At 44.1% G+C, this 26318-nt stretch overlaps 2 protein-coding genes across 3 annotated transcripts in view; both read left to right on the top strand.

The window, feature by feature from the left end:
- Positions 1-10036: 10036 nt before the first annotated feature.
- Positions 10037-20094, top strand: kcng1 (potassium voltage-gated channel, subfamily G, member 1; the record flags this gene model as incomplete). Of its 2 annotated transcripts, none has more annotated exons than XM_079741027.1 (3): positions 10037-10163; positions 17030-17998; positions 19321-20094. In XM_079741027.1, exons 2-3 carry the CDS (start codon positions 17156-17158, stop codon positions 20092-20094), a joined length of 1617 nt encoding a protein of 538 aa, XP_079597153.1. In that variant the 5' UTR covers positions 10037-10163; positions 17030-17155. The 2 variants fall into 2 exon arrangements, with proteins under 2 accessions (XP_079597153.1, XP_079597154.1); XM_079741028.1 differs by lacking the exon at positions 10037-10163 and adding an exon at positions 14558-14693.
- Positions 20095-22792: 2698 nt separating this feature from the next.
- The window catches only part of src (v-src avian sarcoma (Schmidt-Ruppin A-2) viral oncogene homolog), a 28092-nt gene continuing 24566 nt past the window's right edge, over positions 22793-26318 (top strand). Inside the window, exon 1 of the mRNA XM_079741572.1 lies at positions 22793-22990. The gene's annotated coding sequence lies outside the window, so the exon portion shown is untranslated. The remainder of the gene's footprint in view (positions 22991-26318) is intronic.

The raw sequence follows: 26318 nt of genomic DNA, 5'->3' as shown, positions 1-26318 counted from the left end.
TAGGCAGAGTATGAGTCTTCCTATACCGAGAGGATACATCTGTTGCATTATAGGGCCAGATTTCATTATACATCTGGATGAATTGAAGAAATTAAAAGCCAAGTGCACTGAAAAAACAAATGTTCCTTTTGACTTATGATGGTGTAGCCATGCATGTTGTTTTATTGTTAATATGTCAATTTGTTTTTTATTGAAAATACTTTGTATAGATGAATTATCCCCAAACTTGTCATCGTAACACCTTTGAAATAAACATGACTTAACATGGCAGATACCTGTGTAGTGTTTATCATATGCGGTAAGAGTGTAACATTCTCAACTCAGTTCCTTGGTAGCGCCTATTTACAGTAAAAATCACTTCTGATGGAAAAAATTATGTGTATGAAAAACACTTTTCTTATTTAGTGTTACTATTATATTGTTTAAAATGTACGCACATATTAAAAAAATATATAGCGTATAAAAAGTGGCTGGTAAAAAAGTTGAGTGGCTGGTAGATTTTTAAATCTACCTGCCACAGTGGCTGGTGGGCAAAAAAGTTAATTTCCATCTCTGGTACAGACGCATTTAATTCAAGGGACCCATGCTTCATATGGGGTCTACGAGTACCCAAATTACGATATATTACATTGTATTAGGCCTGAATTATATAACATTATAAGCTATATGTAGGCGTTTATTGCTACATTGAGCACTGGTAGTCTACTGATCCACATTGGTTCGACCAGGAAAATGGCTGTTTCTTAGCACTATTTATAAGGACTCCATATTTTATCAGAGGTGATAGGGCAAGAGCTTTGAAGTGCATCAGTCGCTCATTAAATCAGATAGAATAACAAGTTCCCTCTGTATCTATAGCTTCCGCCCACTACTTGGACACTCAGTAGTTCCATAACATAGCATATGGCGTCGGGACATAAGCTCGACTCTAATACACAAGGCAGCCTACTGCAACTGGTCAACTGTTGACAATGGAATGATAACTGCGACTGAGAACTAATTTGATATTTAAAAGGGAAATGTATGGCATATTATTGTTCTTATCATTATTAGTATAGTATTATTAAAAAACAATCATTTTGATGACATATCTTAATGATTGTTTATAATAATACTAATGATACTAAGAACAATAATATGTATAGTAATTGATGGTGTGGAAAAAAATCGAATATCTTGAATGGTTACCCAATACAGGTTCTCTGTGCCTGCCTTTGTTTTTATGTGCATGTGTGGTCCATGCTGGCATGGACCTGGGCAGCTCTGTCACCTTGTCGTGGTGGTGATCAGGGCAGTGGCAGCAGCTGCAGGGTTAGGGCCTTAAGTTCATCCAGTCTGTCCCATTAGAAAGACTAGTTGCCTTCTTGAATTTCACACTCATATGCACACACACACACACACACACACACACACACACACACACACACACACACACACACACACACACACACACACACACACACACACACACACACACTCTCTCACATGAGCAGAATCTAAATTATAGTGTTGGTATGGGAAATAATTCATAGGCTACATTGATTTCTTAATCAACCAATGTCAGTGCCATCAATAGTATGCCTTAAAGTCATCATGAATTCATCAGATAATCATAAAAAGATTTCAATAACAATAATGGGTTCATTAGTTATTTCACATGTCACCTGTAACATCCGTTACAGCTAGTATGGATGGGCTAGCTTGAGTCAAAACCACTAATAAGAAAACAAAATCACACATATCCCTGCAAGCGACTCCCCTAAAACATGTGACTAGTTTGCTGGTTTAGCAATATGTCTGCCAAGAGCTAAATCTCGCTGATAGCTCTGGGTCTTCACAGAGATATACGCTCTGGGTCTGACGAGCCTGGTGGAAGACTGCGGTCATGCCCAATGAATGCACGGGCAGAGTGCACACAGGTAGCCCAGCAGGTAGGTAGACAATCCAATGACTTAATTTGCGCCAAATAAATTAATCTGACTGGGTTATTACAGGCCTGTGTTGCTTGGAGATATTTCATATGATGATAGAAAGAAACAATTCATGATGGTTATGTAACATCCAACAATTTTCTTGGAAATAACACAGCATTTCCCTTGATGAGTGATGATGCAGTGAAGTCAAACACCAATCAATGTGATATGATTGATAATCTAACTATATTCCAAATACATAATTGGTATTAATGGAAACGGAAAATTAGAAGCATGCAATAATAATGTACAATTCTTAGTATAATTGTTTTAAATGTGTCGTCTTTTATATTCCATTTTATATGAATCCCTCTGGATTCATTTTTTTTCACATGTACATGTGTCTGTAGGCGGGATCTCCATGTGTCAGAGGCATGTGTCTCTGATGGCATGTGTCTGTCATCATGCCAAGGTACAAACCACACCTTCACAACAGCCAATGGCCCCGTCCGGACAGACGTCGGAAGCCACAGTCATTCCCATCTGCTATTATAATTACCTCTCAAATGCTTCCTTCAGACATTTATGAAATGGTTATTTTATCTGAGTTTCTATTCGTACCCCTGGTTCTTTTAGCCTAGGCCACACAGTTGGGCCTTAAAGACCCTTTGTGATGCACAGAGCTTGAGGTGATACAGAAAATCTTTTGAAAATAGTAGTTGTGTTAATGAGTTGGTCTCCTTTGGCTAACGTGTCAGCATCTTTCGCCTAACGATACGTGGGTTGGGCCTGTGCCATATAACTGCAACGATGGCTCTGAGCAGAACAACTATGGTAGTAAGGTGTATGACCATTTATTTCCGATACTGCCTTCTGATAAACACAGAAAATAATTGCCACAGCATTAACATCACCGCAAAAAGAAACGACATAAATCGTAAAGGCGTAGTCGGTCAACTTCATTGCACATTATGCAGAACGAGGCAGCGCCTTAATGAGCCGTGCACGGTCAGGTAGGGAGCTGTTATTTTGCCCTGTGATAATCAAAGACATTATGGTCAGCGTGCTCCAACATACCTTACCTACGCTCCTTGTGTATGTGTGTGTGTGCGTGTGTGTTTGTTTAAGTTGTCAGTGCATTGTAGCAGCTAACATTGTTTAGCATCTGGGTTTTTGCGTGCGTGCATTTGTGTGCATGCATGTGTGTGAGTGTGTGCACCACAGAGAAGAGTTTGTTTGAGAATATGTAAATAATGTTTCTGTTTTTAATTACTCATATTGTCTTTGAGGCCAGCCGTCCATTTATTTTCACACACAAAAGTGTGTCATCGAGTCATTTTCTTTTATTATTATTCTTTTCTTTATAACACTAACCCTCAAACACCCAGAAGGGAGAACTAGACTCTCTAGGAGTCTAATGAATGTGTCTGTTAATGAAAAGTCATTCAACTAGAGTTTTAACAGTGACCAATGGCGATATGTTTATTAAGCCCTCTGTCTAACTGCAATGAACTGCAATTGCCTTAACATTGAAGAATGTAGCCTATATATAAAAAAACATTTTTGAATTAAACTCTTCTTACAGTAAACCAAAGTTGTGATCCACCCAATGGAGATATATGGACTGTCTGGACCACATCATACGTGTACCACCTTAATCTTTCTTACACTGTCGCGCAACAATATGGTATCCATAGTAACTGATTACAAACTTTCAACAAAATATATAAATAGCTTCTTCAAAGTCCCCAAATCTTTAAATAGGTATGTATTTGTCACAATCAAAATTGCTCTCACAATTTGGAATTCAACCTTAAATAATGATTTAGTTAAAACATTATGCGTTATGTATATTAGAAAAGGGACATTAATATTATGGACTATGAAACATTGCATTGTTCAAGCAATAGAAATGTGTTATCGGTCTATTTGTTTGGTTATACAAAACGTTAGGATACGTTGAGTTCATGGCGTTCGTACCCTCCAGTTCTCCTGGGCTTGAGGCCAACATGGCAGACCAGTTGGTATTTCCCACGAAGGGCAGATGGTTCGTCACACTATCAACATGCATCGACATTCTTTTAAAGGAAACATTGTAAGTCATTTTAAAATTATGATTCATTTCTAAATATGATGGCCTTGCATGAGTCAGATGGATGGAGGGGCTTGAATTATATTTGTACACTTGACTACAACATTTTGTTAAAATGTATCTTTATTTGATTCCCATTTCGTATGGTATTCAGAAAAAAATTCACTGTTACAGCCATTGACTGAGATACCACCGTGAAGAAACAAAAAACACCCCTTCATCCTCCTCACTCAGACCACATTTTGTGAGCCATGACATGCTCTAACAATGTTGTCGCTGAATACTAAAACAGAACTCATCCGAAATAAACTCACTTTCCAATTTGTCAATGACCTTTATACACTTCATGTGAGCCACCCATTATGCTCTCTTTAAGAAGAAGAAGTCTCAATTGTCTTGACTTTCATATCAATCAGTCCAAACCCTAACCCTTAACAATGTCCTCGGCAAGGAATTAGATTTTTTGCAGTCATGAGCAGCAGTATAGGGTATAGCAGCAGGTTTAGGGTATAGCGTAAAGCTATCAATCCCCAGACCATATGGCTCGCAGCACTAAAGGGCAGATTGGCAGATATAGAAACTAAAACCTATCACAGTAGCAGAGCAGTATAGCAATTGGAAAATGGTTTTATTCCTACAGTGCACCGCATGCACACTCTAATAATAGCAGGAGGGAGATAAGAGGTCAGTGGGGTCAAACCGGAACATGCAGTCACTAAAGAGGAGGCATCAAGGAGTAGATGAGCCACTTCCTCGCAGCAACACGAAAATAATAGCATAGCGATGATGAACATGAAAACATCACCTCACACTTGCTGCAACCTCTCCCTGATTAAAACCCTGTGCTTGTTTTTGAATGGCTGTGTGCCATTTCAACCGCTGGAACAGGGACGTGTGAAATCTCTACCACAGAAGACATGGTATCCTTTACTTCATGCCAATTATTTCTTTCTCTTTCAAAGTGTATCTTCATACAGTGTATCGTCTGGTGTGACCTCTCCTCACCGCACAAACCATACAAGCTTTCTATTCAATGCATCATGAACATATAATATACCTCTACAACCTTTAAAGGTCCTCCAGGTAAGATGTTATAGTTGTGAAGAGACAGAGAACAGAAAAAAGCAAGGGAACTGGATTTTGACATTAGACAGCCCAAATAAGGAACTGAGGGAATTAGACAGACCAAATAAGGATCTGACAGATGGCCCTGGCATTTCAACTAAATTGCCCTCAAATTGATAGCTCTTCAATCGTACCTACAGCCCCTTTAACTAATGTTAGGAAGACAATGATCTTTATTGTCATTTTAATGAAGATTTATTCGCATTCGTGTGTGTGTGTGTGTGTGTGTGTGTTTATGTGCGTGTTTGTGAGAAAAACATTGATCCGTGATGAAGGCTCCACAAATGGTCACATTACAACCATTCGGTTAAAGGATAGAAGAAGACACCATTATACAGTAGTTTAGACACGTTGTGATGGTTTGGGTTTTGGTATATACCTTTGCATATCCTGCTGAAGTCATTGTAATTATATTTAGCAATAAAATTGAAATAAACCATGCATTGATAAAAAGAAGTAAACACTTACACAAAACTAACCAATCATTTCAAACATTACTGTGTGTGCAGATTAAACCCATTCATGTTGGACATCAGACATATGCATACATGAGTCTGTGTGTTGTCTTCTCCTTTGTGAGCTTTGGGTGGCATGTAATGGGAGGGAGGTCCTATTGATCTGTCATGTGCAGCATGGATAGAGTGGCCGCCACTGTCCTTATCCACACACAGACAGCCTCGCCCCTTCCTCTCTCTGACAAAGACATGGAGGAAATGAACCTAAAAGGAAACCAGGAGAAAATAACCAAGAAGCAATTTAACCTGCCAAGAGCAACCTGATAAATAAAGACAGATAGGCCGTGAGACTCTTACACCCACACATAAACACACACACACACACGCACACACGCACACACAAACACATTACACAGATGTCCAACCACCAACAAAACAGAGAAGAACGAAAGTAAGTGAACAATACTAATTGCACCTGAAGAGAAGGACATTTTAGGTTTACCCAAAGTGGTCAAACAGATGTATGTTAGTACACATTCTTAATCTTGATACTTATCTACTAATTTCATTTAACTTGTTTTTTCGTGTTGAAGTGTGAAACGTCAAGCACTTTAAGCTTTTTCATTTAATGACCATCCAATGACGGTCCAATGACCGCTCAATGCCTGATGCTTCCCCTCTCAGTAAAGGGCTGGTAGAAAAAGTAATATTCAATCTTCTATTTTTGAATTTATACTTTGTACTCCTCTATTATTGACATAGAATATAATTGAATTAGCATTGGAATTACCCAGCATGAAGAGATTCTTGGGATTTTTATTTTTGGCAATAAACTATACAATGGGCAATAAACTATTTTTTTTGAGTTTATTGCCCATTGTATTTAAAATACAATACAGCACTAACATTGGTAGTTGACAAAACCATGCATTCCCAGAGAGCTCTTTAGATCAACAGGATACTGTTTATTGTTATGTAGCACAGAGCTACTTCGAAAGGGTAGTTTGTCAGGATGTTTCACACCACAGATGGAGCTCAAATCCTGCCAAAAGTTGTCCCTGAGCTACTTCTGCAAACACACCAAAATCATCAAGTCATCATCCAGAGTTGTCATATTCAACAACATGCCATGCTAATCGTACTGCCGGGAAAAATCCTGCATATGAAGGAAGAATGCAGTCAAGGACAAATGGAAGTCCAACTCAATCTGCATTCCATTAGGATCCCACATTACAAAACATAACATTTTTATATAGAATGGGGAGTCTTCCACATAGTCAGTATAATGGTGTAAGAAGCTACTTATAATATGTGAACAAGGGATGTCTGAACATACACTGTGTTCCTTGACCTTTCAGCTGTCAAAAATAGGTTGGGGTCAAAGCCTCTTCCTACGCAGTCCCTCACTGTCGTTCATCATGCTCCATATCTCTCTGTCTCCATCTCTCTCGCTGTCTCTCTCTCTCTCTCTGTTTCTGTCTCTGTCTCTCCCGCTGTCTCTCTCTCTTTCTCTCTGTCGCTGTCTCTCTATCTCTCTGTCTCTATCTCTCTTGCTGTCTCTCTCTCGCTCTGTCTCAGTCTCTTTCTCTGTCTCTCTCTCTTTCTCTCTGTCGCTGTCTCTCTCTCTCTATCTCTCGCTGCCTCTCTCTCTCTAGCTCTATCTCTCTCACTGTGTCTTATGCTGTCTCTCTCTCTCTGTGTCTCTATCTCTCTCTCTGTGTCTGTTTCTCTGTCTCTTTATCTCTGTCTTTCTCTGTCTCTGTCTCTCTCTCTCTCTCTCTCTCTCTCTGTCCTTCTCTTTGTCTCTGTATCTCTATCTCTCCCTGTCCCTTCCTCTCTGTGTCTCTCTGTGTCTCTCTCTGTCTCTCTCTTTCTCTCCCTCCCTCTCTTTCTCTCCCTCCCTCTCCTTCACTCAGCGGTAGTGCCCAGAGATATTTTTGATAGTGTTTCCTCCTGAATAATTTCATCATAAACTCAAGCGCTACTGTGTGGGATCCAACCATATTTGAAGAAGAAGTTGAAGGTAATGTCTGTTTATTTCCTCCTGCCAATGGCCTTGGCAACCACACATCCTTCGGAATTTGTCAAACACAAGAATTAACAAGTTATCCCTCCCAAGCAAGCAGCTGTTGAGGCAGGCATGCTGTAATTCAACAGCTCAACTTCAATTTAAATTGGAATCTGAACCAGTCACTACAGCTCCAGTCCACTGCTTGAGTCTTCCCATCACCTTTGGGCTTGACTGTAGAGGGGTCACGTGGAATTGCATTCGACACAACATTTGCCATTTGGCTATTATCATACAATGACAGGAGCTGAATAAATGTATTACATCCTTTCAATTAGATTATTCTAGCTGGTTGCCTCTGTACCTTTTATGAGACAGCTATATTTAACACTCGGCTGCCCCTGACAACGGGAATGCCTCTTCCTGCCAGATCAGTGCTACTTTACCTCCATAGGTTGCTGATGAGAAAATGTGTTTGTTTGATCTCTTGTGTGCTGCCTACACTAAATCACTGAATGGCTGGGTAGGAGGCATTGTAATATTTGTCACAATTATGAGACCCCTTGATGTGGTTAGCATTTACCAATGTTAATTGCTGCCATAAATGCATCCGTTATGAATTGGTTTGGAAAATGCATCAAGTTATGAATACAAATAGCTCAAAAGAAAGCACAAGAATAACCACAATCACTTTGATCGTGATTTGGATGGTAGGAAAAATAATACATTAAATGAAAAGTAGTTATTTTTTCTTTCTCCTGGTTTGTATGTCCTTTTCATGTCAGCTTGAGCATGAATGACAATGAATATATGGTCTCTGCCAGATCAATAAAACATAAGATTCCATTTGATGGGATTCAATCTAAGAACCGTGTCTGTTACACTTTATAGGACGGAAAGTAGCTTACTGTGGTACATAGAACCACAACCACACCATGGTTTATCCAATGTGAAATGGTATAATGTGGATTACCCCCTAAGAGCTTGCATTTTCAGAACAACTTAGCATGAGGAAATACCTATTAGTTCAAGCGGAGAAACCAATTAGGAACTAATCAGTTTGAATCAATATCACTTACCGCATTTCCATTACTGACCTGATCAAATCGCTTTGTTTAATCTGCTGCTTCTATATATATGATATTAAAGATATTTTGGTTTAACTGCTGCTACTACTACTTAATATTCATATGATATTATGAATGTATAAATAATAGGGGTATGGCCTATTAATTAATCAAGTAGATTCATCTGCCAACATATCTAGATTTCCTTAATGATGTTCATTTTAAGAATCAACAAGTGGCCCTTCAAGATTTGCAACTCTCTGCATGAACATGCTATTCCATCCTCACCATAAATTATCTATTACTATAATCCATTCACAAAACCTATACTAACCCACCCCATGGTATTTCTAAAGAAACGGTTTTTACAAATTTTAAGTAAAAAAACAACTGTATTCCTGTAAACAAAAATGTATCCCGTTATGCCGTCAATACTGCTGGTCGAGTGCTAGTCCTGGATATTGGTGAACATTTCATTCCAACGGCTCCCACAACATGTACGATAATACCGCGGGGAAATGAATAATGGGTGAGGGGGCACCAGTGCTATTTCTGAAACGTTGGTAACTTCAATAGTAAGGCATGAAGGTTGGTTGTAAACAACGTCTTTACCACATATGGGGACTGGCGTGTGCTCTCAGGATTTAATTGTCTTAACCCTTTGTTCAGCTCAGCAAACAAGTGAAACATAGCATTCCTCTGGCCTCCTGCAGCCCTTGTCCAGTGCGTTCTCCCTCCTCCTGGCCAGCTTTCATTCCCATAGATCAATAGGTCGAATAGGAAGGGATTAGGTCTGTGAGATTAAAACGTTATACTAAGGTAAATTATGTATTGTGACTTGACATCCAGGCCTATTCAAGTTTTTAGTTTAAAGGTATCCAGTTTAGGGTTACTGACCTCTATGTCTGAATTGCACTGATGTGTTATATTTCTTTACACATCTGTCTGTTTTCATTTTTTTTTAACTTCAATTCTGATGTTTTGAGGACGATTATAGTGACGTAGACACTTAAGACCACTGTTCAGCTATATAATTATGAACATTATTATCATTACAGTAAAGAACTACACAAAATTAGGATTACGTCCATCTGAAGAGGGCCACTACCATGTGCTAGGTGGTGGTTACCATGGAATCCTCGCATAGATTTCTCCCCAAAGCAACTTCTGATGTCAGACATTGGAGCTGTGCTGATGTGAAGGGGTGGGGGGGGGAGAGAGAGAGAGAGAGAGAGAGAGAGAGAGAGAGAGAGAGAGAGAGAGAGAGAGAGAGAGAGATTGGAAAGGAAAGAAAAGGGGCGGAGGAGAGACGGCAGCCTGTTGAACGCATGTGATCATCAAATAAGCTCCCCGAACACATCTACAAACTCGACTGAGGCAGCGATAGCAGGAGAAACGGTTCATATGTGTTCCCCTTTTGTTCGCATCTCAGAGCCATCCGTATTTTCCAACTAACTACGCTTTCCTGCAGAGATCTTCCGCAACAGGGACCCGAGGTGCACAGTGAGTATTCCACTTGATCGCCTGTCATTTAGATCACCATAGGGTTGTGATAGTGATTCCGCTGTGATTGTGTGACACGTGGAACCGCAGCATATCTCGCATGGTATGTGACTAAAGTTCAAACAAATATTATTATTGTGTGCAGTGTGAAGATGAATTTGAGATCACCAAATCCTTGTTATTGCACCCAAATGCTTAATTTTTGTTAAATGAATCTGCTAATCCTCAATTGCATTTTTTTTTTTTGCATGAATCTGCTTTTATTTAACGGTTGGGTACATTTAAAGAGAGCAGATGTCGTTTATCAATTAATATATAAACAATATTCAACAGATGCTGGAATGATAACATTTTGGCAAATTCGGAGTGCCATTTTTCCACCATCAACAAATGGCTGGTCATTTGACTTATTGTTTTAGCTGTGTCGTTAAAGACAGCCTCGCAGAGTTAATGTACTGTAAATCCCCACATGATCCTGAGTTGGTGATTAGAGGTCATTAATGAACAAGATGGAATGTAACATTCAAGATTGGGTAAGCGGGCCATACATAATGCATCGGTCTAAAATTATGTTTATGAATCAACCATGGGGATAATACAATGAATAAATCCCATGATACAAGGATTTTATTCCATGCTGTCTTTTTGCAAGCGTCTCTGCATGCAAGCCTCTATGCAAGCATCTCTGCAAGCCTCTTTGATGAGTTATTCGTTATGTTTCATAGATCAGCTTGTCTCCTTCCTTCACAGCATCGTGATTATAATTGACTTATTGGCCTCCCATCCTTAGTGGCAGTGTTGTTAACTTAATGGGGGCAGAAAGACAAAGGTGGTATCCTGACATTTATTGAAAATGGAGGAGAACAGGTTTTTACTGCAGACACTCCAGAGCATAAGAAACAAAGGGTTTCTGAGGCAATATCGTATGGCATGACTGCAAGAGTAAATTAAACTGGTTTATGGATTTGTTTTGAAAATAACCAGTAATAGTAGTTTGGAAATGTTTCAAAACCTTTTGTTGTTTACAAAACCGTTGTTTACATCTGAATTGGACAGTGATTATCCTTCATTTCCTGTTTATGTTCTCTCTGGATGATCTTTTCATTTTTTTCAAACACTTGAGTATTGAATTGGTAAAACGAAAGATGCATACTACCAGAGTGTTTAATATGCACAACAAACACTGCTATCATAAATCCGGGAAGCAGAATGCCACAGCAAACACATTAAGCCCAACTTAACCAAACAAATGATGTTTACTCTGTCTGTGACAGGCCTCAATAAACTCAAACTTTCACTTTAGTCGATGATGTGCACGACTTTATGATCCAGTTATAACTTGTGTTTTTTTTCCCTACACACTTTAAACCCATGATACCGATCCTTAGGTCTGTTCTGCCCCCAACACACACACACACACACACACACACACACACACACACACACACACACACACACACACACACCACACACAACCCTGTTCTCACATGGATCCTCAGTGTGGTTTGGTGGTGAGAGAGTGCTGCTTTCAGCGACGGGTCCAGGGGAGTGACAGTGACAGCCGACCCACCTGACTGGAACCCGAGAGAAATGGAGAGCACACACAATCCCTTCTGGTCCACAGGGACAATGCCATGGGTTTCAGCGGAAAAACAAATTGTTGACATACCTCTGGGGCTGATCTGGTTGGTTGGCTCTGCTGCGGCGGGAGGCTGTAATGGAGGGACGGTGGAATGGAAGGCTATCAAGTACAAAAGCAGAACACCATCAAGTTACGTCATCTTTATGTAATCAAGTTTAGCTGAGTACTTCAAAACAAAAATGAGTAGGACAGCATCCATTTATAGGCCGAAATGAAGTTGAATCAAGTTGATTTAAACAAGGCACAAATCGCTAGAAGTTCTGAAGAGCATTGTCCACATCTTATAAAGCTTTCATTCTATTGTTGCGGCCCTTGTTACAGGCATCCATCCTCACCGACGCATGAGCAGTAGGTCAGCCTGTGGTGGGTGCACAGAAGCAGACATATGCCATGTGCTGCGTCAAAAGGTGAGGAAGCTGCTGTTCTGCCTTAAGGTGCCCGAGGAGGTAATGTTAGTCACGCCTAGCTTGTGCAGAGAGTGTGGCTGGAGGAGTGTGGAGGTATATCCTATGGGCCAGTTGTGCACCGACGGACGGATGGCGGGTGGGGGTCGTCGTTGTTGTTTCAGTCACTGTCTGGGGATGAAGAGCCTAAGGTAAAAGGGCAAACAGAGCAGGGGGAATAGACTGGGTTGAAAACGATCTATAACAGTCCTATTTGCTCATTATGAGATATACCCTATAAGGAAAAAGGCGATGTGGAAATGTTGGAGTGGTTTCAAGTCGATGGGTATTTAAATGTGATCGGAAAACAATGAATAACACATGCCTAGTGATGGCAGGTTAACGTTATATGTCACCTCTATATTTAGTGGTAAATAGATGGATTGATGATGCATGGATGGATGATAGATGGATTGATGATGGATGGATGATAGATGGATGGATAATGGATTGATTAAGGGAGGAAGAGAGGTGTGCTGGATGAATGGATGGATGGTTAATGGATGGAGGGATGATGGATGGATGAGTGATGGATGGTTGATTGATGGATTGAGGATAGGAGACGGATGGATGGATGATGAATGGAAGAGCAAGGACGCTTGTAACCAAGTTAAAATGTACTTTCTTTTGCAGGGTCATAGCGCAAACTGTATATGATAATATAAGTGTATGTGTGTGTGTGTGTGTGTGTGTGTGTGTGTGTGTGTGTATTTTTCTGTCTGTCTGTGTTATTTTGTCTATTTGTGCTTGTGTGTGTCTATGTTCATTAAGCTCAATGTTCATTAAGCTCTTCTTTGGGATTTCCCAAAATCCCAAAAAGTCCCCCAAAACAACTGTCATTTAGCTTTTTGGAATATTGATTACCACAATACAGAACGATCAACCACCCGCTGCTGGCTAAAGTCTGTTTTAACAACCTCCGGAAGAGCAAGAGGCTGATGAACAGTTGGAACATCACGAAGGAGCCCAGAGCGGGGTTGGGGAACCATTATTTAGCAGTGGAAGATCCTCTGTGTTTATCTCCAACCCCCCACAGGCAACAGGAAGATAACCTTCATGTGCCTTAAACTGCTCCTAACAGACGGCTGGAAAAAAAACATCTTAATCAGACAAGATTACCGCATGCTGAAGACATGATGCCAGGAAGCTTTGCTCATTGAGTGGGGGTGAAAAAGACCAGAGAGAAATTGAGAGTCTGGGGTCAGTGGGACTTGTGGTTACAAGTCAATTTATTCTATCCAGAGCCTCTTATCCTCCCATTAGAGAGAAGAGGAAGTGAGCCCCTTTAGGGAGTCGTGAGAGCCCTAGTTAGAAAGCCCTTCTTCGGTCAAGCGAACGGTCATAAAGTCTTGGGATTAGCTAACCCTCATAAAGAACGAGGGATAGGGTATGCCAACCTCACCCTAAGCCTCATAAATACTAAGGCTTGGTCTTCAGAAGTATGGATGCTTTTTAAGTGTGGCGGACGCCCTCAAAGAATTGAGGTGTACTTTTATGTTTGAATATATAAGTAAAAGATAATCAGCAAACAAAATAAGGTTGAAATGAGGATGATGATGATGATGATGATGATGATGATGATGATGACAATAGTGATGAGGATGAGGATTTTGATGATAATGGCGGTGTTGATAATGATGAGGAAGAGAATGATGATGTGATGAAGAAGAAGAAGATGATGACGGTGATATAATATTTGTATTGAGAAAACAGACATTATTGTGGATTTTGAAATTTGAGCATGTGCAAAAAAATCTACACTCAGGCTTTGTGAATTAGCATTTGCTCTCGTGTGGAGCTGTAAGAGAGCTGGTGGATCATAACGTCACAATAGAGGTTGTGAACACTATAGCCGTTCTCAGATGAATGAAGCTGTTCCTATGGGACCAGTAGGCTCCAAGGCCGCTGAAATCCAAGGACAATCAAAAGGCACTATTATTCAACACATTGTGTGTGTGTGTGTGTATATATCAATGGCCTGTGTATCTGTATATGGCGTGTGTGTGTGTGTGTGTGTGTTTGTGTGTGTGTGTGTGTGTGTGTGTGTGTGTGTGTGTGTGTGTGTGTGTGTGTGTGTGTGTGTGTGTGTTCTTGCAATGGCCAAAGAACGGCGGCTTCAAAGTTTCTAACTTTCTGAAACTGTCAAACCTCCTCCTTTGAATTCCACTGGTCTCTTCTTGAAGCACAACGTGGTGTCGTCATCGTGCTCAAGCAGTGATCATCCACCCCAGCCACCGTCCCCCGCTGGGTCCTTAACAGAACCCCATAGCTGCAATCTCTGGAAGGCAGCCGGCCGTCTCTCAGACCAGACGCCGGTGGAGCTGGGTGATTCTAGCAGCGGCTGTGGTTGGCGGTGGCTCTCCTCGACTGGCTCAGCCTCTCAATGGAGGACGGCGTGGGACATGCATTAGACATGCAGTCAAGCAACACTGGAATCACAGCCCAGTGAGTCACGCAGCGATCGGCAGAGCACAATGGGAGGGAGCCGAGGTTCACGGAGAGAAAGAGAGAGAGAGAGAGAGAGAGAGAGAGAGAGACTGCTCCAGGGTTTGTTAGCTACATCGCTAGCTTTGTCTTCCATTCTTTGGAACCAGGAACCCCCCCCCCCCATCAGCCCAACCATCCCACCCCGCCTTCCTGCCTGTGAGGGAGAAAGAAAATAAGAAAAACATAGTGCCCCAGTGTCTGGGTCAGATGGAAGAAGAAAAAGCAGCTCAGACTTGGAAGTTTGGGTAAACGGATGGCTCGGAGCGTTCCCATCATGTGTTTCTAATGGAGTTAGAGAGCGATGGAGGGCACGGAGGGTAGGCCTGCTCGTCCACCCTGGCAGGGTGTTGTAGGCGTATCGATAGCCTTAGCCACAAGCAAGGGAAAAACATCTGAGAATTTATGGATTTCTGTAGCAGCACAGAGGCAAGATATTTCAGAATGGCCCTGGAAATAATCGATTGTAATAAATCATTTTTCGTTTTTTCAGTTTGCAGTTCTAAGCACAGTGTTTTGGAAGTCACGTCTAGGTTCTGAGTGGTGACGTGAACGGAAAGTAATATTTGATGGATTGGATTGATTATAATGTTTTTTCTTACATTAATATCAAATAAAACATGCCCAAAGACCTTTGCGAGACAGCAACTGTTTTTCACTTATAGGAAATACATAATTAATGTATTGATTAAAGAATTGATATATAATGGCTTTAAACATGGAAAATCTAGAGCTGACTTAATGTTATCCCCTTGGTTTCCATAACTTGTCTATACGTGTTCCCTTTACCAGGGGCAAAATGGAGGCAATGTGCTTTGACCAAACATGAAAAGAAAATACACCTCCTGCTGCCTATACTGAACGCATGAAAAGCAGGCCGACTGTCAAACAGAACAGCTTGGGGTTGCTTTCCTCTAATTTGATGGGTGGGAAAGTGAGGCTTGGCTGTAATCAGCCACTCACACAGAGTGACAGTGCAGGTGCCTAATAATCCTTCAGTGACGCACTTAAATCCCTTTCTTAGAAGCCAAGAACGCCTTCCCGAACACAGAATTCACAGGGATTCATGCAGAATGCGCTGACATTAATTCCACCCCCTAAATCACTGTAATTGATTTAATTAGTTTGGACAGAGGCCAACGTGGCCCACACAACACTTTGTTGTTCTATTCCTTCTTGACACATTTACATTGTTATTCTCTCTCTCTCTCTCTCTCTCTCTCTCTCTCTCTCGCTCTCTCTCTCTTTCTCTCTCTCTCTCTCTCTCTCTCTCTCTCTCTCTCTCTCTCTCTCTCTCTCTCTCTCTCCCTCTATCCCTGTCTTCTTGTGTGTGGTGGTATTTGGTTGCTATGGTGTTACCGAGGCAAATAAGTCATTTTTATACATCTGAGAAATGATGCTGTATTATTTAAATGTTGTTGGAAACAGCCAACAGTTTGAAAAGGAACACTTGTCAAAATGAATTCTAATTACACAAACAGCACAAAGGAAACTAGAAGGAAAATGAATAACAGGGAGACATAAAGAAACATAAGTGTTTACATGACTTCAATTCATACGGTTCCCAATCGATTTTTTTTTAATATCTGAATGATATTACACATTCATTAACAATTTCAAGCCATAAACATAGTTGATGATTATGATGTTTATGTTTGAAAGGGATGTATCTGGATAGATTAGATAGACTTTATGTATTATTAGTGTTGGCTTCTGCTCGGTAATAGCTTTTAGGAATATAATGATATATACAAAGACCAAAACAATGGTTAAAATGTATTTTAGTTTGCTCTAAAATAAATAAGCTGAATAGCAAAGCATTGAGAGCCATAAGGGACCTGGCCATATAATCCATAACAATGAATATTGTTTCCCTTCCTTTGTCTTGTGTGGAAAACAGATGTTCCTGCATCCACCATCTAAGTGCACATCATTATTCTTCCAGTGTGTGGTATATATAAGCGCCCATGTTCATGTAACCTGCCTCAAATGGAAGCTACAGCTGTCACTTAAAACGGTCCATACATATGAATACGTTGTCAAAATGAAATGTAATGTCAATAATTGTTAGGGAACTGTGTGCGATCTGTTTGTGACATCATGTTTTTAAAATCCCATTTTAACCATTTTAAATCACAAATCTAAATTTGCTATAACTTGCCTCACAACAAAATGACACGATTATTCAGTGGAAGGTATATATGAAGGTGTATCTTTTGGTATATTACCTGCTAATGTATGATCTAAATATAATTCAAGACGTGGGGATGTGTTTCTCCTCTCTGGTCCTACTGTAGGCTGCCCCAGGCTAGGCCGCGCCGGTATACAGCTCTGCGCGGGGGATGTGAGTGGCGTCCCGGGATAGGAGGGAGAGGAGGAGGAGGAGGAGGAGGAAGAGGCAAAGGAGGAGGAGGGCAGCCAACATGGCCCTCCTGGCGGGCGACGGCTCCGACTACGACTACAGCGCCCTGAGCTGTGACTCCGACACCTCGCTCAACCTCCCGCCGCCCCAGGAGACCGAGGCCCTCAAGGGGGCCTTCTACAAGCGGGCCCAGCTGGCCCCGGAGCCGGCCGGCGGTTGCTGGGGGAAGGACGCCGCCCCGCCGACGGCCGCCAGCGCACGCCGCCGGCCCTACGCCGTGGTCAACGTGGGCGGCCTGCGCTACCAGCTGCCCTGGAGCACCCTGGAGGACTTCCCGCTGTCCCGCCTGGGCCGGCTGCACCTGTGCCACAGCTTCGACGAGATCATGGGCGTGTGCGACGACTACGACGTGGCGCGCAACGAGTTCTTCTTCGACCGCAGCCCCTGCGCCTTCCGCACCATCCTCACCTTCCTGCGCGCCGGCAAGCTGCGCTCGCTGCGGGAGATGTGCGCGCTCTCCTTCCGCGAGGAGCTCCTCTACTGGGGGCTCCCGGAGGAGAGCATGGAGTGGTGCTGCCGCCGGCGCCTCCTGCAGCGGGTGGAGGAGTGCGAGGAGCTGGAGAGGGCGGAGGACGAGGACCTGATGGAGGACATGATGGAGACTGAGAGCGGCGGCGGCGGCGGCGGCGGCGGCGGCGGAGGCCGGGCCGGGGGGTCCGGCGGGGGCGGGGAGGGGGACACGCGGACGAGCCGCTTCATGGGGAAGCTGCGGGACATGGTGGAGAGGCCCCACTCGGGCCTGCCGGGGAAGATCTTCGCCTGCCTGTCGGTGCTGTTCGTCACCATCACCGCCGTCAACCTGTCCATCAGCACCATGCCCGCCATGCGGGAGGAGGAGGAGGCGGTGAGTACAGACACCGCGGGCTATTGGAGCTGATCCATTTCTAATTCTGCTTGGATTATTTGCAGCCTCTTTGGTACATTGTTATTTTCGATTGCGATGCAGAGCCTGCCAAATGACTGTTACATGTCGGAGCGCTCGGATTGATCAGCATGTAATCAGGTCATCGTTTATATGATGAACATGGTGACAATGTACAAGATGTTTCCACGATAAATGGTCATTAGGTTTATTGATGAATTATTATGCTAGTTAGAATTGAGGCTCGGGAGCGTGACAATCCCATGTTGTATTAGAACAACAGGGATGTTCCTAACATCAGCGTCCAATTTCAAGGCCCCTTTTGTAGGTTTTTAAATAGTATTTTTATTATATTTAATAAGATTGATGATAAACCCCTAATAATTCCTGACTACGTGGGGGGTCTAGAAAATAGCTAGCAGAACTCCTGTGAACTCATCTCTGCTCAGACAGGAGACAGGCTCAGCTCAGCATCATTAGGTCCACCATCTCAGAGCACAACATCCAAATAAGCCCAGTGAGAAGGAGCCATCTGGTTGTGTAATGTCATTTCAATGACTTTAAACGCCTGCCTTGTGTCACCTCATCGGACATGAACATTGGAAATCTTGAAAGTTGATTTATAAAGGAAAAGTAAGGGCGAGCTATAATTACTTTCTAAAATAATATTTAATTGGCTTTGTTCTTAAGCAGATCAGATGCTTGTAATTAAGTCTAACAAAGTTTCCTGTCCCCTTTAGCCATGCAAAATAAAATAAAACACAAATGAATAATTCAGGGCTCACACAGAATTTCTTAAAAAAAACCTGATGTGTGTGTGTCTGTGCATGAGGGCGTTTGTGTGTATGCCGTGCGTAGGGTGTGTGTGGGTTTGTGCATGGGGGGGGGGCGGACCTCCATCTTTACTCCTCATTATGTTGATTCAGCTTCCAATAGTTAAGCTGAGATTCCATGATGGGCAATTAGGTTGTGTTAGGAGCTCTCACTGTGTATTCATTCTCACACAACGCCTGACTGAGTCTGATGAAAAGAAGATGACACTTTAATTAACATTGCTACTCAGGTGATTGTAGCATCTCCCATGGTTTAGCGCCTGTGTGTGTGTGTGTCTGTGTGTGTGTGTGTGTGTGTGTGTGTTAATTATCAGGGTATTTTCTATTTGGTGGTTGTGTGATATGGGTTTCTCCTGTTTGTTGCTATTTATATTGTAATGGCGCCCTCTGGTGGCAAAAGTAAATGTTCCGCACATAGCATCAGAGAGGTCTTTTGAATCTCCCCCGTTTGTGTTCTTCCTCCTTCCGTAGGGAACGTGTTCCCAGATGTGCTACAACATCTTCATCGTGGAGACGGTGTGCGTGGCGTGGTTCTCCCTGGAGTTCACCCTGCGCTTCATCCAGGACCGGAGCAAGCTGGCCTTCCTGCGGCGGCCGCTGAACCTCATCGACGTGATGGCCATCCTGCCCTACTACATCACCCTGGTGGTGGACAGCACCTCCACCTGGGAGAAGCGGCCCGGCTCGGGCAGCAGCTACCTGGACAAGGTGGGCCTGGTTCTGCGCGTGCTGCGGGCCCTCCGCATCCTGTACGTCATGCGCCTGGCCCGCCACTCCCTGGGCCTGCAGACGCTGGGGCTCACGGCGCGGCGCTGCACGCGTGAGTTCGGCCTGCTGCTGCTCTTCCTGTGCGTGGCCATCGCCCTCTTCTCCCCGCTGCTCTACCTGATCGAGAACGAGATGGCCTCGGCGCGGGAGTTCAGCAGCATCCCGGCCACCTACTGGTGGGCCGTCATCACCATGACCACGGTGGGCTACGGGGACATGGTGCCGCGCTCCATCCCCGGCCAGGTGGTGGCGCTCAGCAGCATCCTGAGCGGCATCCTGCTCATGGCCTTCCCCGTCACCTCCATCTTCCACACCTTCTCCCGCTCCTACGTGGAGCTGAAGCAGGAGCAGCAGCGGCTGCTGCAGCGCCGGACGCACTTCCTGCTGCGGAGCCGCATGGCCGGCATGGGCAGCAGCGACCTGTCCCTGGACAGCCTCTTCCCCAGGGGCGCCGCCGAGCGCCCGGGCAGGCTCTGAGCGGGGCAGGGGGACGGAGGTCTCTGAGGAGGGCAGGGGGACTGAGGTCTCTGAGGGGGGCAGGGGGACTGAGGTCTCTGAGGGGGGCAGGGGGACTGAGGTCTCTGAGGGGGGCAGGGGGACTGAGGTCTCTGAGGGGGGCAGGGGGACGGAGGTCTCTGAGGGGGGCAGGGAGGAGAGGGACTGAGGCTCTGAGGGGGGCAGGGAGGAGAGGGACTGAGGCTCTGAGGGGGGCAGGGAGGAGAGGGACTGAGGCTCTGATGGGGGTAGGGGGACCGAGGTCTCTGAGGGGGAAGGAAGGAGAGGGACTGAGGCTCTGAGGGGGCAGAAAGGAGAGGGACTGAGGCTCTAAGGGGGGTAGAGGGACTGAGGTCTCTGAGAGGGGCAGGGAGGAGAGGGACTGAGGCTCTGAGTGGGGCAGGGAGGAGAGGGACTGAGGCTCTGAGGGGGGCAGGGAGGAGAGGGGGAGGAGAGAGACGAGGCTCTGAGTGGGGCAGGGATGACTGAGGGGAGGGAGTGAGGTCCCTGAGCGGGGCAGGGATGAATGAGGAGAGGGACTGAGGCTGTGAGCAAGCAACTGCATTGGGCTGCTATTGCCGCAGTAGTCCAACCCCCCCTTACCCATCAAATGTATTGCTGCCTGCATTCAGAAAAAATACCTCATCAATGATTGCGTGCGTCTCATCGCACCGCGACCTGCATCATTGAACAAACCCAAGCCCCCACATCGCAGTGCCTGTGTTGTATTGTACTCTGCTGTGTTCGAAGCCCCGCGCAAACATGCTAGCTCTATTTGGTTTTAAGGAGCAAAGAGACGGAGGAGAAAATACGGGAAGAGAGTAGGAGAGTGGGCTGCAGTTGGGAAGACGGATCAATGAACCAATGAACAAAGGGTAGCGATGATTGTGGGCTAGAGGGGGGGGGGTTATAGACAACAGAAAGCATCTTAAGGACAGACCATATAAAATACTTTCCATTGGTTGGAGCCACACAGCACTTGGGGTCAGGCAGAGAGGGTGTATGTGATGATAATGACAGGAGTGAGTTGCCAAGTTCTTCACTGCTGGAACCTTTCAGCTCTTGTTTTGTCATTTTGTGTGTTCACTAAGTTCACTAATGCATATTTTAAGTTGGATATAGGTTACAATATTATAACACTCCTTTGTATACTCATTATTTGTGTATTCATCTCTAAGGATAACACACATAATATATGTGGTCTTAAATAAATATATGTAATTAAAACTGATTATAAGCATAGTCCAGCTCATAACTTACAACAAAGTGTTTTAGTTGATGTTGAGTATGATATTTATATTAAAGTACTTTTTTTTCTCTAACTGTTTATATTTTCTGTCTTTTAAAGATAAAACTTCTCTTCCAACCTGAATTAAGACTGGATTTTGGTACAATACACTATCCGTATTAACGTTTTGAACGTTTTTCTGTCTGTGTTTTCCTACCTTGTACAACACTGCTGGGTTTGCAATTTGAATATATTTTCGGTTTTTTAAACATTCCTGTTGTCCTGTGATTTATCTTATAAGGCCCGTAAGAAAGCGTTTGCTTGATTTTCTTATCAACCAATAGGGGGCAGCAATGTGTTCAATAAAAGAGAATCGCCATTGATACCCAAATGAAAGCATAATAACAAAAAAACATGTTACATTTATCCTGGATAATTAAAAAATATTCTAATACATTAAACTAGTAGCCCAAGTGAATCATTCAGTCAGATATGACGTTATAGGTCAATAAGTGTTTAATTATCAAATATTTTCTTTATGTATATACTTTTCTACATCTAATTTAGAAATTAACTAACAATTGTTGGCCTATTAGCATTTAAGTATGGTCAAGTAGGTTCTAATTCATTTCTAATAATTGGACATGTATTCAGTAATTGCAAATTCATTTCATATTGAATTGACATGGAGTCTGCCAGTTGTTCCCAGAGTATTGGACCTTTTATAGATAAATCTGGAGCAAATAAATGTCAACCTATCAGAGCTCAGTAGCCCTCCCGCTTCCTCATCCCGTGCCCCCACCCACTTTATTTACCACCAGTGTTTGGGTCCTGGATATTTCCCTGTTCGCAATTGGACCAACTTTTATATGCCTACCGGTCTGTTTGAATGAAACCAAGAGTATATATTGTCGTTATCGAAGAGAATTTTGACCAGTTATGAAGTAGCCTAACGTTGTGTTTAAACACTTGAGATAAGTGTTTGGGGCAGTTCTTACAGCTGTTGCGCTTTGACAGCCTTCACCGTCATGACGTCAAGAAGCCCCTAGTTCAGAATGGGATCCCTCGCCTCACCAGCCAGACCCTAGCCTTGGATGGGACCCCTCGCCTCAATAGCCCGACCCCAGTCCTGAATGTGATCCTTCACCTCACTAGCCTAGCCCAAGTCTTGAATGGGATTTCTCTCGTCACCAGCCACTGCCAGTCCCTAGACCTGGATGGGATCCCTCACCCCACTAGCCCGCCCTTAGCCATGAATGGGATCTCTCTCCTCACCAGCCAGCCCCTAGCCCTGGATGGGATCTCTCGCATCACTAGCCCGCCCCTAGCCCTGAACGGGATCCCTCACCTCACTAGCCCGCCCCTAGCCCTGAATGGGATCCCTCACCTCACTAGCCCGCCCCTAGCCCTGAACGGGATCCCTCACCTCACTAGCCCGCCCCTAGCCCTGAATGGGATATCTCGCCACCACTACCGCTCTGGCATCGACTCGCTGCTGCTGTGTAAGCATCGACAATCAATCGCAGTCTGAAAGCCCCAAACGTTTTGATTTTGCTCTCCTCGAAACAGTTCCCCTCATGGTTTGACGTCAAGTCTTCCGGCGGCTGGCCATTGGAAAAACAATTCCGTAGCGTCTCCCGATAACCTTCGGTAAGTGACGAGTTATTTTCTTAGGAACGCCTTTTAAATCCTGATATTCTATATGTTAAGGAGCTCGTGGCTAATTAAAATGCACTATATTTATTTCATAATAATTATTTGAATAGTGTTGGTACACCACAGAATGTAACTTAACGGTGTATAGTTGTATTGTAGCGAAGCTTTTTTCCCCCATCATAACAGGACTCTCGATTTTGGCTGCGCACAATGTTCGCGTTTGGGGCAAGCTCCGCTCGCAATTGCCGATACGCTGCTGTCTGGGAATAGATAACGTAAAGGCCTGCGCGATACTTGTGTCAACTCTGTGCATGTTTTAAGCGATCTGGTTTTGTAGCCTCTAATTCTCTCGTCGGACAATGTCTACACCTGTAGTCATGTAGGCGTATTTTATTATGATAGTTTCTAATACGAGAATGAAGCAATCAAGAGGGTGTGGGAAAGATCAATGAGCTTGTCTTATGGAAAATGCCCTGCCTCTCCCCAAAACATGGGCTGTGTCATATGCACAGGATTAGTTTCCCACTCAAGTCTCCAATTTGACTACCAAGCAAAATGTGTTAACCCTAACCGCGTAGTAACAGACAATGACGTCTTACAGCATAGATTTTCGAAGACTTGAAATCATTTTCGATTCTCGATTGTATCTTACTTCTTCTTGTAACTTCCCTGTTGTCGAAAAGTTCGGTAAATACCACACACACACACACACACACACACACACACACACACACACACACACACACACACACACACACACACACACACACTCTCTCTCTCTCAATCTGTTGATGCCGTTCAAGCTCAGAAATGTCAAATAAGAATAGATTTTAAGTTGTTTCTAAATGTCCATTCATAAATTCCTTAATGCGATTTCATCACTGCAGCATTCCAGTGTGCAAATAATCCCCTACAGCTAATAGTATGGCCTTGTTTTGTGTTTTGGTCATGCTCCTGGGAGAATTATGATGTTTGGCAGTAGTGGAGTACAACTGTATTTTATTTGCTAAAATAAATGTCCATATTGGGCCAAGCAAGTATGTGCCAGTTGTAAGCAGTCCAGGTCAAGCATGACTTTGATCTAAAAAATGTTAACAAGAATTATCCTCATGTTCAAAGCACCCCTATTTTTAGATTATTCTTAACAAAGACGGCCAATGTTTGGCGTCAGACCATATCCCACCCTGTCAACTATACAGTAGACATGTCATGGCGGGTTTAACTGGAGAGTGTGCCCCAATGGCTCACCAGCTGTAGTCTCCACCAGAGAGCCAATCAGCCAGGGAGAACGTGTTGTGTCAAAGTGTTACTAGGTGGGTCCATTGTGATGCTGTCTAATGTCCAGACGTCAGGCTTCATGGACTAGTGGTGGGGGGGGGCTTGCCGTGGCTGGTGCAGGGTGGTGCAGAGGGGCCCTGGAAGTGGCTCCTGGGGGCCGTGCTGACATTCCTGTTGATTGGCAACATGGCCCTATGGACGGGAGCGCTTTTGTTCTCACTTACGCTGGAGGGTTCTGCCTGTCTGCCTGCGAGGTCTGTCTGTCTGACTGTCTCTCAGGGTGATACGTGGGCTCTTGGCGTCAATGAGCCGCTTGTTTCCTGGGGCCCGTCGCCTATCCGGCCCTCTTTTTGTTTTTAAAGGCAAGTTTGTTTCCTTTTTCAACATCGTCTTTGTGCTTCCAACCGGAGAGAGAAGGGGCCCATTCAGGGCTTGCATTCAGACCAGGCTACTTATTATCAGGCGTCCGAGAGATACTATCCTGATAGTATTTAGTCTTTAGTCTTTAGTTTATCTAATGTGTTGTTGTGTAGGTCCGTTTGTTTTCTTCGCTCGTTCGCCCGCTCAGAGCAGAATGAATGGTGGAGTGAACATCGTCCATGAGAGGAGGAGCGAGCAGTTCTCTGATATCATTTGCACACAGAGTGTCCCCGTTTAACTTGTTCTTCTCCAACGCTCCCGAGGTGAAACTGCAAGTGATATCACAGCTGATGACCGGGGGTCCAAGACGGTCAACTCATAGAGGGGCCGCAGACCAGCTGTACGGTGGGAGGGGAACTGTAAATGAGCCGTCAGCATCTTCAGAACTGACTAATGGAGCCGGGTCCACTCGCTTTGAGGAATCAACGTAATGCTCCCTCATGGCTACAGAGTGCTTAACAAACAAAACACTTGTTTTTAAGCCAGGCATCAGGCACTCCTCAATTTGGCAGCGAGATGTATAATTTACTTCAGACAGACAGAGAGAGAGTGAGAGAGAGAGTCAAGAGAGATATTTTATGATCAGAGTGCATTGTGGGTGCGTGTGTGTGTGTTTGGGATGGGATGGGATGGGGGGGGGGTTATACGATTATAGGATTTGCTACGACCTCCTGCTGATGCAGCCATTGAATATTTCATGTGGCAGATACCAAACCTCTGTCGCACTGGCCCAGTTTTGGGTGCAGAATGGTGGCCATTCCTTAACAAGAGCATTTGCTTTTGAGTAATGGAATGCCACTGCCACCTGTTAAACCCCCCCCACCATGTCTCACTCGCTCCTTCCTATCCTTTGCCCTCTCTCCATCGCCGCAGGGGGTGGTATGGTTTAGACGTCATACATTCCTCTTGTCATTTCTGTTGGGCGGGCAAGTGATTCTTGAGCCTAAGGTGTAAAACATATTGTAACATCTCTGGTCAATTTACCCATCAATCAGCGATTGTGCCATTGCGTTCAGAGAAAGCCCCAAAGCTGTCTGTTTCTCCTATTAAAGGCTTAGCAGTTGAATAATAATGAACCCGGGCAACTGCGACTTTCCTCAATCTACCCTTTCAGTTCTCCACGAGAGAGAGGCTGCTTTGGCCCTTTTTGAATGGAGCGTCTGAGTGGTTTTGATAAAGAGGAACAGAGGAGGGCTTGTCATCTTCCCTGCATCCCCCCCAAGTCCACTTCCTGTCAGTGCGCTGTGGGAACGGGGCAAGAGGACCGCATCTTCCCCTGAATCCCTCCACTGTTGGCATTGTGTAGAGATACCACCCCCCACCACCACCACCACCACCGCCATCCTCACCCGCACCCGCCATCCTCACCCTCACGCACAGAACTGCTACACAACACATGGGAAAATGCAACCACAGGACCACTACAGAACACAGGGGGACATGGACGCACAGAACCACTACACAACACATGGGGACAGACATCCATGCACAGAACCACTACACAACACAAGGGGACATGCACGCACAGGACCATTACACAACACAATGGGAGACGTTCGCACAGAACCACTACACAACACAAGGAGAGATGCACTTACAGAACCACTACACAACACAAGGGGAC

This window comes from Pollachius pollachius (genome assembly GCF_949987615.1).
Source record: "Pollachius pollachius genome assembly, chromosome: 8".
NCBI lineage: Eukaryota > Metazoa > Chordata > Actinopteri > Gadiformes > Gadidae > Pollachius > Pollachius pollachius.
This window is presented reverse-complemented; position numbering and strand designations above follow the sequence as displayed.